General features: G+C 24.8%; 4 protein-coding genes across 4 annotated transcripts; 1 reads left to right on the forward strand and 3 right to left on the reverse strand.

Moving 5' to 3' along the window:
- Nucleotides 1-2,567: 2,567 nt before the first annotated feature.
- On the forward strand, nucleotides 2,568-3,628 carry OCT59_016824 (uncharacterized protein; the record flags this gene model as incomplete). The annotated part of the gene is made up of 9 exons (XM_025326054.2): nucleotides 2,568-2,664; nucleotides 2,752-2,763; nucleotides 2,850-2,891; nucleotides 2,964-2,996; nucleotides 3,089-3,142; nucleotides 3,236-3,280; nucleotides 3,353-3,412; nucleotides 3,475-3,543; nucleotides 3,618-3,628. The coding sequence occupies 9 exons, from the start codon at nucleotides 2,568-2,570 to the stop codon at nucleotides 3,626-3,628; spliced, it is 423 nt and encodes a 140-aa protein (XP_025178117.2).
- Nucleotides 3,629-5,415: 1,787 nt separating this feature from the next.
- Nucleotides 5,416-6,948, reverse strand: OCT59_016825 (uncharacterized protein; the record flags this gene model as incomplete). Its single annotated transcript, XM_025310837.2, has 2 exons — nucleotides 5,416-6,607; nucleotides 6,695-6,948. 2 exons carry the CDS (start codon nucleotides 6,946-6,948, stop codon nucleotides 5,416-5,418), a joined length of 1,446 nt encoding a protein of 481 aa, XP_025178118.1.
- A 4,417-nt stretch (nucleotides 6,949-11,365) lies between these two features.
- On the reverse strand, nucleotides 11,366-11,663 carry OCT59_016826 (uncharacterized protein; the record flags this gene model as incomplete). Its single annotated transcript, XM_066145937.1, has 2 exons — nucleotides 11,366-11,523; nucleotides 11,594-11,663. The coding sequence occupies 2 exons, from the start codon at nucleotides 11,661-11,663 to the stop codon at nucleotides 11,366-11,368; spliced, it is 228 nt and encodes a 75-aa protein (XP_066003673.1).
- A 1,017-nt stretch (nucleotides 11,664-12,680) lies between these two features.
- Nucleotides 12,681-14,168, reverse strand: OCT59_016827 (uncharacterized protein; the record flags this gene model as incomplete). The annotated part of the gene is made up of 1 exon (XM_066145938.1): nucleotides 12,681-14,168. One exon carries the CDS (start codon nucleotides 14,166-14,168, stop codon nucleotides 12,681-12,683), a length of 1,488 nt encoding a protein of 495 aa, XP_066003674.1.
- Between the last annotated feature and the right edge of the window lie 886 nt (nucleotides 14,169-15,054).

The raw sequence follows: 15,054 nt of genomic DNA on the forward strand, positions 1-15,054 counted from the left end.
CAGATGGTTAATCTTTTCAAAAAGAAAATTATCAAACATTCTCAAATTCTTTAAGAATTCTTGAACTTTTTAATTGTATTCATTTGTCAACTTCAAATTTTATAATTTTTATTAATTTAACAGAATTAAAAATGTGTTTTCGTAGTTTTGATTACTATAATAAAGTTGGCGTTAATGATGATAATTTGATGCAACATTGTTATTACGAAATATTTAAAAAATGTTTTCATTATTGTCGATCAAATTATATCTTCACACCTTTGTTTAAATCTTTTTCAAAAATTAAAAAAATTATTATTCATGCCACAAATCATAAAAATTTTACATTTATTGGCCCATAAAATCAGTTGTCCCTTTTTTAATTTATAAATTGGTGAATGAACATTTTTCTAATCTATATAACTAAAGTTATTCATTTCTGCCGTTTAGAATAGTCTCCAATTAAATAATTTAAATTGTGTAACATGAAAACCCGTGCCATAATATGAAAACCCGTGATATACTTTGCGCCTGATCTATTCCTTATTTATTATTACGCTTAATCGTTACGTAATCATTTCTTTCATTCAATTCAAACTTTTTTTTTTATTAAACCATATATTTTTATTTAAACCTGACCTATATTTGCGATCGTTACATCTTAAAAAAAATAATTATTATAATTCTACAGAAATTCTTCTCTTAGATATGACTTTTTTAGTAGAAATAATAAATTGAATGGTTTCTTATAATCTTTCATATTCATTATTCGCCACGTTGTTTATTTAAAATAAATTCAATTGAAAATAACTAAATTGACTTTTCATCAATCAAGTTTATATTGATTTTTTAAATAAGATTTAAAAATAATAAATAATAACAAATTAATAATTTTGTTTATCAAATTATTTGAATATTAATCAATAATCAAGGATATTATCTATTCATTAAGTATGACAATCAAATTTGTTAAACACAAATTGTATTCGCTGAAAAAAAATAAAAAAAATAAAAAAAAGTAAATTTTACTATACTAGTACGATAACAGATAATAAATGATAGTAATATTTTTTCTTTTTTTGGTTATGAGGCGTAAAATATTACGCCTCAAGGTCACAAAATTTATGTGGGCACAACATGAAGTTTTGATCAACAATTTGCATTTTACTAATTTATCTCGGAGTAACGAACTTAAAAATAATTATTTCTTTCTTTATCATTATGTCCACTCTTCGATATGAGTTAATTTATGCAACAAACAATAGAGCATTAACATTAACAGATACTAATATTTACGATGATATACACAAACAATTTGAATTTAAAAAACAAACAGTCCTTGCTGATAAAATTCTTACAAATGATGAAAAAACTGAAGCAATAAGAGAGTTAACTATAGATTATGATCGAGATAAAGTTATAAAAAATGATGGTACAAGAAGAATTTGTGAAGATTGTAACCAAGAATGTTTAGCCACATTATATTGTGAATATTGTGTTCGAAATTATTTAAAAGAAAATTTTCCAAATTGGACATCCGGGAATGATGATATTGATAATTTAATACAGAAATGTCAAATGGAATCACTCATGCCGAGTAAAATAGTTGAATGGATCCCATATAGTAATTTTGAAAATATTAAATATTTAACAAAAGGTGGATTCTCAGAAATTTATACAGCAGATTGGATTAATGGAGATTATGTAGAATGGGATTCTGAAAAAAAACAATTAAAAAGATTTGGATATGGCGAAGTAATATTAAAAAAATTAGAAAATGTTGAAAGTGCAAATCAAAGTTGGTTTGAAGAGGTTTGTATTATAGTATTCCATATTTCATAAAATTGTTGTAATTTTTTGTATTAGCACTAGTATTTTTACAAATTATTGTCCTTTAGGCTAAATCACATTTAACTATAAGTAATAAATGGCCAGTTGTTGTTCGATGTTATGGTTTAACACAAAATCCATCAAATGGAAATTATATGCTTGTAATGATCAAAGAGGATACGGATTTAAGAAAATATTTACAACAAAATCATAATCAACTTACATGGAAAAAGAGAATTAATATTACTTATGAAATAATTCGTGCACTTTATTTTATTCGTAAAGAGAAAGCAATTCATAGAGATTTACATTCCGGAAATATATTATATTCTCAACTTAATAATTCTTGGCATGTTAGTGATCTTGGATTTTGTGGACCTGCTGATAAATCTTCAACAAGTATATATGGAAATCTTCCTTACATAGCACCCGAAGTTATTGTTGGAAGAGAATATACTTTTGCATCTGATATTTATAGTATTGCAATTCTTATGTGGGAAATTTCATCTGGACAACCACCATTTATAAATTATGAACATGAAAATGATATTGTAATGAATATTATTAACGGTATAAGACCAAAAATTGTGCCAGGAACTCCATTTGAATATAAAAATTTAATGAAAGAATGTTGGGATGTTGATCCATTAAAAAGACCTGACGTTTATGCACTTGAGAGAAAAATGAGAAGAATTAATTTAGATTATCAAAATATGTCAGATGAATTATTCAAATCAGAAATAGTAGATAATTTAGAAATGAATAAAGCAGAAGAAAATTATACGAGTAGCAGATTATTTACAAGTAAAATCCACAACTTTGGAAATCTACCTGAACCAAGAAATGCAACAGAAGGTATAAGTGTATAATATTTATTAATGAATGTATTTATTTTAAAATATATTATTAATATTATCTATTTTTGAATTTATATTATAATAGAAGAACAAGAAGGTATAACCGTATAAATAATAATTTCTACAATTTTTTATAATAATTCAGTTTTTAAAATATTTAATACTTTAATTTACTACTAATAGTGTTTCATAGTAAATTGTATGATTTTAACATTCCTAAAAATAGTAAGTACTGTATTTAATGTTATAGCGTTGAAGTATTATATATTGATGTTTAACAATTAATATTTGTTTTAGTTAACGATTTTAATGGATCAAATAAGCAGTATAGTAAGAAATTATCAATAAATAATTTAAAGATGATTTGTTTGAAATAAAGATTTTAAAAATATTAAAATCTATTTCTATGTTTTTAATTTTAGGTGATAGTGAAAAATTACCCAAAGAATTTATAAATTTGCAGATAAATTCAAATAGTAAGTAAATAAGCGAAATAATAATATTCATTGTATCAGTTTTATTTATTAAATAACGTGACTTTTATTTTAAAAAATAATATGACGAAAAAGAAATAATTCAACAACAATTGAAAAGGAAAGATATTGATATTGATGGTAAGCAAAAAAAAAATAAAAATTATTTTGTCAATATATTTTATTTAATGTAGCTTTAATTTAAAAATTTAGATGATGAAAAAGAAATAATTCAACAAAGAACGAAAAGACAAAATATTGGTGATATTGATGGTATGCTAATTTTTAATTTAATTTTTATATTATTTTTTAATTTAATTATTTATTTCTTATAGATGAAGACGAAGTATATAATAATCCAAATCTTCATTCAGAAGAACAAGATGAACTGGAAATTCCTGATGGTAAGTTCTTAAATAAATTAAATTTCTTTTTAAAGCAAATAATTAATTTATAATTTGTTATTTTTTAACTTTAGATGGATTTTGAATCATTTAACAATGTTTTTTTATATTTTAAATTATGTTTATTTATTTTTTTATCTTGGATTATTTAAACACTAAGACTAGAGTAGTAAACAAATGTTTTACAAAATTCTTAGTTTGTAATTTAAATAATTTTAAATAAATTTATTCAAATTATTAAATATATTTACTACCGTATATTGATTTAGGCGAAAATTACGTAAATTTATGTCATAAACATAAGATTATTACAGATGACTCTATTCGTTATGTATGAATTTATTAAAACAAGTTGAAAGAATAATCTTGTTTATATCAACTTCATGAAAGTATAACAAGATATTGCGTACACGTTAAGGATGGTCAGTCGGTCTTTCGGTCCTGGACGGTCCTGCCCGGTCTTTGGGAAAGTTATAAGGAATGCACCCTTGAATTTTTAAGGCGCAGCAAGTATGGCTAAAGACCAATAAATGTCAAAATTTGGCCTTTATACTTCTTTTTTTAAGACCAGCAGAGGCGAAATTGGAAAAAGACCGAAAAAAGCAAAAAATACTGGTTTTGGCAAAATAAAAACCTGCCTAGCTCTAAATTGGGTGATTAGATCGAGACCAAAATTTACCACTTTTTGGTCTTTAATCAGTTCTGTTGTGCTACAAAAAATTGGAAGCACAGCCTTATTACTTTTCCAAAAATTTCCTAAAGACCGATCAGGACCGATCAAAGACCGCAGGACCGACTGACCATCTCTAGTACACGTTCTATCTATGTTAATAAATTTGTTTTTATTTATAATAAATAGTTTAAATGGTCATTTTTTTTACAAAAACCTCTTGTTAATTCCATAAAAATTTATTATGTATTTACACGATAAAAAATTTTTATTGTAAATTATTTGGTGCATCAAAATTCTTTTTCTATAACATAAAAGTAGGAATTTCAATTTGCTTAAGCAGCTTCAATTTAAGCTTAAGGTTGCGCTGTTTCAAGAAAAAGAACTTAAATGTACTAGTATAAATCTCCTATTACTCTTTATAGTAAATAAATTCTACGTACATTTATTCGATTAGAATCAGTTTAAGCATGAGAAAATTAACATTCCCAGCAACAAAGTGCGATTGTTTACATCAGAATCTTTATTTTACAAACACATCATAAATTGAAAATAACAACTTTTAGTATAAAATTTTCAATTTAAAAACTTTTAAGCCATTTCTTTTAAGAAGTTGTCATTTGAAATCGTGCAATTAAATAAGGTTGTTGAGCAAATGAAATTACATACAGATTAAATTCTGAAAAATTCTTCGCTCTTTGTAAGATTATCGTTATTGTAAATATAATTTAGATTGAATTCACAAGAAACTAGTTTATTTGAGTTTCTTAATAGGGTTATTTTTAAATCAAATGTAAATCATAAAGAAAATGATTAATAAGATACATTATAGATAAGAAATCTTTTTTATACAATGAATTATATTTACATAGAGAATTTAAAAACAAATTTAAAGTAAAACCATTAATATGATTCATATTTCATTGCAATGCATCGGTCATAATTCATCAAAGAATTATCGTAAAGATAATATATTAAAATATTATTCCAGCAAGATGTTTATAGTATTCATGACAATACAGTAACAAATTATGTTAATTAGTATGTTAAATAAAATTCTTAATTCGTTCTAGAGTTACAATAATTAACATGTTTATTTATATACTGTACATGTAAAATAATACAGTAGTTATTGATGGATTACGGGGAAACCGATATTTTTACCTCCATAATTTATTAATAATAAAATTATTGATAAGATATTAAGATATGTTAAAGCTTTCAATTTCTTCAATAATATAAACTGTATCAGTCTTTAAATTATTTTCATAATTATTGCTATTATTATTAGCATGTAAAATTACATTTCCCATAGATAATGAACCCCAACCAAAATTGAATCCATTATAATCACTATCCAATATGGCTTGAGATTTATCTACTACCCGACTTATTTTCATATGTTGAGTATCTTCACTATCTTCAAATGAGAAAATAAAATTATCTGATGAATTGTAAAATCGATACCCATCTTTAAAAATATAATCATCTCCTAATGAACAAAACCCGATAGAACTATATCCACCAAAAACTTTATTTGAATCTTTAACTTTAATTAAAACTAAACTTTTTACTCGTCCATTACATTTTTTTCTAAATGACTCATTACTAATTCCATCATGACTACCACGATAAATAAGTTTAAACTTATACGATTGATCATTTCTACTAGTACGAATATAATTGGTATCTTTTTTATCAATCCAATTAATTATTATTTTTGCAAGTTTTGGTTTGATGATATTTGACTCAAACTTTCCTATTCCAAATGAATAACCAGTTCTAGGTGGTAAAATTGTGGTTTTAGTTAAGACATCTTTATAATAATATTCTTCAATTTCTTCATAAATATGATTAGGAATAATAGTTCTATAAGGACGGACTTTATCAAAAAAATCCGCACGAGAAATTTCCGTAAATCGAATGAGAGGAATAAATTGATTTAAAGTTTTCTTCAATTCTTCATAATCCTTATTATTCCATTTCGCTCTATCACTATTCTCATTCTCAAGACCAAAAGTTTGTTCAATACCCCATTTAATTAAATAATCCCAAATGATAACTTCTTTAATTTGTAAGTCGTCTCTTTCAAGCAAGTTAAAAAGTATTTCCTTATTTATTGAAGGAAAGATTTTTGAAGAAAAAAATGGTAAAGGATTTTCGCAAATAGATTCAAGACAATAATCTTGTAATTTCTTGCAATTATCAAGTCTAAACACAGTATTAAGAACAAGAACAAAATTTTCTTGAACCCATTTGGTTCGTTTTTCTATTAAATAATCTCGAACATTTTTAAATAATTCTTCAAGAAGTAATTCATCAGATGCAACTATCAAACCAAGAATATTTTCACCTGATTGTTTAGTTAAATCAAGTTCACCAGTGTAAATATATCTAATTAAAAATCATATATTTAAAATAAATTAATAAATTTAAATTTCAAATTTATAAATAAAAAAAAAATAAATAAATAATCCTCACTTCAAAATCATATGAAAAACAGTTGGAGTAATATTTGGTTTGTTAAATATAATCATATTATCCTTCTTTTTAATCCAATTTGTAGAAAGAGCACTTTTAAAATAAGGAGAACGAGCACGTAAAATAACTGAATGTGCACGAAATTCCTTTGTATTTTGGTTTTCACCAACTTGAATAATGACATTATAATCATCTGCATCATCTAATATTATGGAAAGGTCTTCTGAAAGACGAAAGTGAAAATTTGAAGCCATTTTTTTTATTTCTTTAAAAAAAAAGAAAGAAAAAAAAAAGGGGGAAACATATTTTTATTAGGTTCATTTTATGGAAATAACCATGTGATTGTTGCACGATCTGCTAATAGTATGAGGAACTTAAACGTCTAAATTGAATATCATTCAAACTCTGAAAATGTTAGTGTATAATTAGGATATCAAACTAAAATTGGTAAGTTAAATTCTTAATTAGATAGATATTAAAGTAATATTAGCGAAGACAAAACAAATTAAAAATTATAAAATACAATATATAAGAAATACGAAATGGAATTTTTTTTTTAAAGAAAAAAAATATTTGGTAATAGCATTAGATCATTCATAGACAATTTGAATTATTATTCGTATTTAGGGACCGTATATAACGACTTTTAGCGCAAATCATAACAGATAGAGAATATATGTAATTTATATATTCAATTTATGTATATCTTTTTTTTTTTCAAATTAAATAAAAAATCAGTACAATATTTACAATCCTATCTTAAGGAATAAATCGGAATAAAAATAAATCTAAAAAAATTTAATCATTTATAATAAAATAAAAAAAACAAGTTTAAAAATTTTATTAAAGGTAATATAATATTATTTGATTTATTTAATTTATATCATACAACAATGCTGAATTATACACACGATTTTGGTATTACCATTTTGAACACGAATTTTTTTTAAAAAAATCATTTTTTTATTTTTACTTTTATTTACTTTTTTTTTATACAAAAAAAAGGAAAACATTTATTACCACATTATTAATTAAAAGTGGCACTGTTCGTTCCGATTGTGGCGCAATGTAAAAAAAAGTGGCAAAAATACTCTCGTAACGTCTCTTTTACTTCGCCCTCATTAATAAAACAGATGATTGCGGCTCAAAATCAAAATCTCGCATTCTCACATTATTAATTTAAAGTGGCTCTGCTACTTCAATTGTGGATTTTTAATATGCCAAAATGTAGAAAAACGTGGTTTACATCGTAATAATATGAAACGATGTAATCATGAAATAATTTGAAATACGTGTTACTGTAGAAATTTTCTTACGTAAACACTTTGAAGAAGAAGAGAGAAAATTTTCTATAAAAAAAATTATCAAACAACAAATAGAAAAATTTTTATTTTTTATATCATATAATAAAATCAAATATGTAATTAAGATACTTTTTATTGATTTTTATTTTTACTATTATTTCAGCGGGTAACTAATAAGCAATTATTTATGTTAAAGTTTTTCTTCTTTTTTATTAATTTTAATATTAACTATTAAAATTGGCAGACACAGAAGCATTCAAAAAACGGAATGAGCATAAACGTGTTGCAGAACCACAATATAACTTATGGTAAAAAATATCAGGGTATTCCTGAATATATCCGGAATATGTGCGTCTTTTGACCTAAAAAATGACCAAATTTTTTATATCCGGAATTGTTCTGAAAGAATTTTTTTAATACTGAATATGTCCAATTTTTTATGGATAATGTTGAAAGAATTTTTAACAACTGAAATCGACTGAAATATAACAAATTTCGGACAATATATATAGTTCTGAACTAACACGATAATACAATATAGCAATAATAGCAATAATAACAATAATAACACCGACATAGTATAAGCTTTAATAAATTGATTTTATTTTATAATTAATTTTTTATAAAGAAAAAATAATTCTTTTAAGTATTTTAATAATCAAAATATTTCAAAAGTATATTTTATTAATACCAATACAATAATTATATATAATCCGATTATAATATTTAGTTATAGTTTATACATTGCAAAATTATTTGCAAGATTTCTCACGGTTGGTGTTTATTGGTAAAAAGCCTATCGATATTGGAATAAAAAGTCTATCATTATTAGACGAATTTAAATTAAATGATCTTTTTTGCTTAAAAATCGAGCCTCAGCCACAATAATTTAACAATAAGAAATTTATATAGAGGAAATTGATTTTCAAGTTTTTTCTGGTAATTTTATAAAGAATAGGCTTATAAAATTTTTTTTTTTTTGAATTATATCAAATTAATCCAAATACTAATAATAGTTCTTGACAATTAATTAATACAAAAATTTAATAAGAAATACATTATACTTTGGTTGAATATTTGATTGTTATAATAATATAGCGCAGTACCATTAAAAAATTCTGCTATTCGAACCTTTTTTTAATTTCTTTTTTTAGATATTCTTCACCATGTTGCCGTATTATTATGTTTTGATATTCGTGTATTGTTAATAAGCCGATGTAAAATATAATTTAATTCGAGTCTCGGGCTCTCGGCCATGTGCACAAATTATTTTGTTTATACTTTCTATTTGAATAATAATTTTAACAATATAATAAATCAACGTAATTAATGAAAAAAATTATAAGTTCGCATAATCACGCGTAAAATAGACGCAGTGAAATTAATCTTGTCACATGCAACGGCACAGCAAAAATCTGGCGCAGTATCTCAAGCATTTTCACGTGCCGAATTCATAAAATTTTGCGCAGTATTGTTCCAGCGATATGTTAAAAAGTTTTTATAAAATTGTTTTTTTGAGATATTTGATGACTCACCTGTTTTTCAATTCATTTCTGCTTTTCTTCTAATACATATTATTTCCGTATGCTTTTAGGAGTTTTGCCACTTTGGCAGGTTTAGTGGTAGAAAATTTACTGCAGAAAGCACGTGTACATTGGAAGAAATTTCTGAATTGTCAGTTAGATTCTAGATCAAAATCGTCATAATAGAAACCAAAAAAAAAATTTAATAAAAAACGTTTTATAAATAGTTTTCAAATCTCGAATCGAAAACTAACTTAAAGCCAAGTCGTAGAAAGAGTCCTACAAAATAAAAAAAATGGTAGTACACCATTTTCTTAAAAGTGTTTTTGAAAGTTTTCCAAAAACTTACCCAGGTTCTAAATCTATAAGATCTTAAAGGAACCTTTAATACCCAACACCTTTGACTTAATAATCATGTATTATGGTCTATCTTCCGGGATTTAACAATCTTCAAATCCGTACAATATTTAAAAGTCAAAACTCATGATCATGATGACATGGTCCTTTGAATAACCGTGCGGATGGCTTAGCAAATCATCACCTTGATGATACCGGATTCCTACAAAATAAGAAAAAAAAACTTTCTTAAAAAAAAAAAATTTTTTTTCTTAGAATCTCCGCCCATCTCAGAGCTAGATTTCTATAAAATGAAAAAAATATATGAATAAAAATAAGTTTTTGAAACGAAACCTTGCTTAGGACTTTAGTAGGGTTTGTGGTGCTGTCATAATGTCATTGCTAATCAAAATAATCAATGGATCAAATTATTCGTTATTTTCATGCAACTATCAACCTTCGAAGCGGTGCCCTACAAACAAAAAATTAAATAAATAAAATAAAATGAGTCTAAAAAAAAACAAGAAAATGAAACGTTAGTGAACGTTTCGTAAAAGAAATAACAAAAAAACTACTCACTGATGAGATTCAAAATATACGTCCGTCGATTCAATCATAAATCGCTTAACACGCACGAACAGTATGGTTTCTTCCCACCGAAATATCTTCTAAAACAATAAGATTCTATGAAATGAATATCGACCATGATAGCCTCAGTTTCAAACCTGCTGGTACAACAAGAAAAAAGATCACCTGTTCTCGTAAATTTTTTCAGTTCATCTGAAAGAGTGTACTGGGATTCACCAATATGAATAAGATAATTTCGATTCTTTAGTGAACATTTACAACAAATTAATATACTCAATTATGACGGTCATGTATCACCATATTTTCCAGTACGATTAATCATTACAATTTTTTATCAATCTAGCTTATATGGTATTTATAAATGAAATATCCATTTGAAGACAACTAACTATATACAGTATATAATAAGGTTAAATATTTTAATATAAGTATGTTTAAGAACCCTCGAAGAAACAAACAATACAATAATAGATAATCCATAAATTACAGCTTCACGTGCAATTGCAGATCAGAAATGAAATAACTCGTATTTTATGACTAAAATATTTAATTCTTTTTTTGCAAATATTTCACTAAAACCTCCGACTAAAAACATTGCTGAACAACGTACGGCGTTCTTGTTTATTTGTTGGGATACGTATCAAATTAATGATTCTATCAATTACTGGATCAAACATAGATTTTATGCCGTTATAGTTAATCTTAATCACCCATTCTCCCATCCATTCTCTGCCTGATTCACTAACATATTGCAATAAACTTGGAGAAATATTTCTAACATCTAGTTCATAATTAAATTCTCTATTATCTCCTGTGAAAGGTTCTTTTAGTTTTTACGGAATTTGAACCAGACATTGAAATTCATCATTTATTTCATTTCATCATAATTATTTTTAACTAATAGATCCATGGCACAACATCTATGTAAAAGCGATAAATTCTTTATCTACAAATGCACTTCCACAGAAGTCTCCACTACGTTCAGTAACCTCACTTAATTGTAATGGATTATTTCCAACTAACTTGCGAGTAGTTAAATCTAAAGTACCGCCACCACAGTTAACAACCACAAAAGTCGCTAAATATTTAAAAATCAATCAAATCAATAGAATAATTCCTTTTAATTAACGTTCATTATAATAACTTACTTCCTATGCTTGATAAATTACGCAATAAACTGCTGCAGCTTCCGCTGTAAACAAAAATTAGTTCATCCATTAATTAAAACTAGAGATTCAAGTTCTTCTCTTGTTACTTACGTGTCGAGATAAATCGAATATTTATTGATGAGATTTGCATTATATGCTCATTCTCTCATAATAGCATTATCTTTTTCAGAATATTCTGCAGGAACGGTAAGAACTAATAAAACATTTTCAAAGAAATTAATACTCCAGAGATTACGATTGTATCTTTAATGACCTTAAAATTTCATTCAAATAAGATTAATAAAAATATATAAAATATATTATTTGAAATACAGTATCAATAATTTAATTAATACCTTTTCAATTTCTTTAAGACAATCAGTAATACTAGCCTTTTTATAATCGACTGGAAATTTTGGTCTTAGAGTTTTACATAGGTCACCCAAAAATAAAAATAATTCAACCGGTCTATTTCTTTCATTATTTTGATTATTTTGTGACGTTTTGGTTTTTTAGCTAAAGCTGGAGCACCCAAAGTAGCACATTATTATACTCATCATCATACCGAAGAATTGTATATATTGATCTTTAACTAATTCATTACATATTTATGCAAACAAACATATTATTACATCTAAAGTGATTAAATATAAAAATTTACAAACTTTAATGTAATATTAAGTAAATTAATAAATTTTATTAAAATAATCGTGCTAAAAGTAGATGTTTCTGAACCAACATCAAATTCAAAGTTCAAGATAAATTAAATAAATAAAGCGCAAGATGAAAATCTTAAATTAATTTATATCATACTCTGAAAGAATTTAATTGTTAATCAGTAGTAATTAAAAGATATAGAAATTTAAATTTATAATATAAATAAGAAATTAAAAATATATTATCCATGTTAGGTGGAAGTATTTGTGTTTAAAAAAAAAATCAGAAACTACGGTTATAGATAAAAATCTTTTATTATATTGCTCTTATAATTCATAATATATGAATATATAATTACTATTTCTAATTTTCAGTTATACCGTAAATAAAATTTGTAGTCATAAATAATTTCAGTATGTAATTGAATTATTTACACGTTTATATATTTAATAACTTTTTCAATTTTATATTTATCGAACAGTTTCTTAAATGAATTATCTTTTCGATAAAAATAGGTGTTATCAAAATATAAGGAAACTGCAGGTCGTCCTTTCCACTTTTCAAGGAATGTTTCTAAAGTTTTTAAAGAAAACTTAATGCCATAAGTAATTCTAATTTCTCTTAGATTTGCTGATGCTTCCCTAATTAACACATTTAACAAGTTATCTCCAAATTCTAACTCTTTCTCTGCTTCATAATATATTTCTTTAAAATTTAATGATCGTAATTTTTGACATTTTTTAAGTAATTTTTCAAATTCAATAAAGTGTTCCTCCAATGATGGAAATGCAGGAATTGTTAAATATTCAATTAAAAGACAATTTTTACAAATTGTACGAATAAAATTAAGAGAGTCATTATAAAAATTATCATCATTCCAGTGAAAATCATTAATCCTTAATTCTCTAAGACATAAGCTATTTTTAACCATGCAATTGATTTGATAAATATCTATAAAATCTATCTCTAGGATCTCAAGGTTACGATAAGCCACCATTTCCAACTTTTTATTGAAATCATCATCATTTAAAAATATAGGAGAATCAATTTCTAATATTTTTAAATTATGAAGTTCTAGAAGTGCATATTGTAGAAATGTATAATTATATTCATTGTAAATATCGTAAAAATCCAAATAGTAATCGTTATACTCATAACGAAGGTTTATATCAAAATGATTAAGAGTATTTGCATGTTTTTTTAATATGTTAAAAATTTCTGTGTATGGGTCTTCTAATACATCCCAATAATAAATGCCATCTTCTACTTCAATTTCATCTACCCATTTAAAATATTTTAAATTTTTTTGAAATTCGATTAACTTAATAGTTCCCTGATTAGCTTTTAAGTTTTTGTTAATAATGATAATTCTTTGTATTTGTTGACAAATATGCGCTAATCTGTAAAAGTACCTAGAATCAATCAATGTGTCACATGTTAATTCACAAAGTGATTCAAGACGAACCTTTGCTTCTGGAAGATATACTATCTCATAGGTACCACATATATTTAAGTACTTTATTTCTGGAAATTTCTTTACCAATGAACTGTAAATTTCCTCTTGTAAAAGAAATCGATTATATTCTAATGATGATCCAATGGAAATTATATCATCTATAACTTTTATATTGATATTCTTACAGAAAGACAAATAATCAAATGCAAGTGATTGGCCTAAAATTAGAATCCCTCTCTTTGTTAATAATTCTTTAATATCATCGAATAAATAAGAAGTAATAATGAAGTATAAAGAAATTTTTTTATAATTAATAGAATAGCGCCAAGGATTCCTCCATAAGATTGGAATCACGGTTTCACACCATATTCTATTAACCATTAGGCATGAAAAGAGATATTTTGAATTATTTTGTAATTCCTCAATTATCAAGAAAAGTATATCTTTATTAAGTTTGGACATATTTTTTTTTGAATAAATAAAATGAAACAAAATAAAAATAATAAATAATGAAGTACGTTTTATATAAAACTCCGATGTGTGACCATTAAATGTTTCATCGGAATATATATGGTAATAAATGTGGGGGTTAAAAAAACAGTTACACAGTTTAAAATTGGAAGTTTAAATAATGTAGATCAATCTGTAATTCGGTTGACGTTAATTGCTGATCCGCCAAGTAAAATGAAATCTATAATTGTGTAACATCTCGTTTAAAAAAAAACAAAAATATAAGGTTATTTTATATATACTGAATTTCTTCCTTTTTTGATTGGTCGACAATCTTATTAGTATTTTGATTGGCCCATTGGTTACATATTTTTCAGCCGGGATTGTAATACAAATTTGTTCACCAATTTGTATAACATCGTAACCTTAAATAGAAAGTATATTTTTCAATATATGACGCAAGTTTATAATTCAAATATACTTCGGAAAAAAAAAATTCGTGGCAAATTAGCTCAAAAACCATTTAAGAGGTTATTAATTTGCAAAAATAATTTCCCAAAACGTATTAGTAGTTCATTGGTACGGAGACGGATCACGAATGATGAATTAATAATTAATAATTACCGCAAAATCATTTTAATTGCTAAATTCTTTCATATTTTATTTGCTATTTAACATCATATTTAAATTAATTATTGTATCTAAAGAGATTATAAAGGATAATATAATAATTATGTTTAAGGTACTAGATGTTTTCTGAGGATGATGCAGAACTTTAAATTAATTTTATTATACTCGAAAAATTTCATTGTTGAACAGTGGTTACTAAGAGAAATAGAAATTTAAAATTATAATAAAGAAAAAAAAAATTTTTTTAAAAAAAGAGATGTGAAACTAA

Source organism: Rhizophagus irregularis, chromosome 25, assembly GCF_026210795.1.
Source record: "Rhizophagus irregularis chromosome 25, complete sequence".
Taxonomy (NCBI): domain Eukaryota; kingdom Fungi; phylum Glomeromycota; class Glomeromycetes; order Glomerales; family Glomeraceae; genus Rhizophagus; species Rhizophagus irregularis.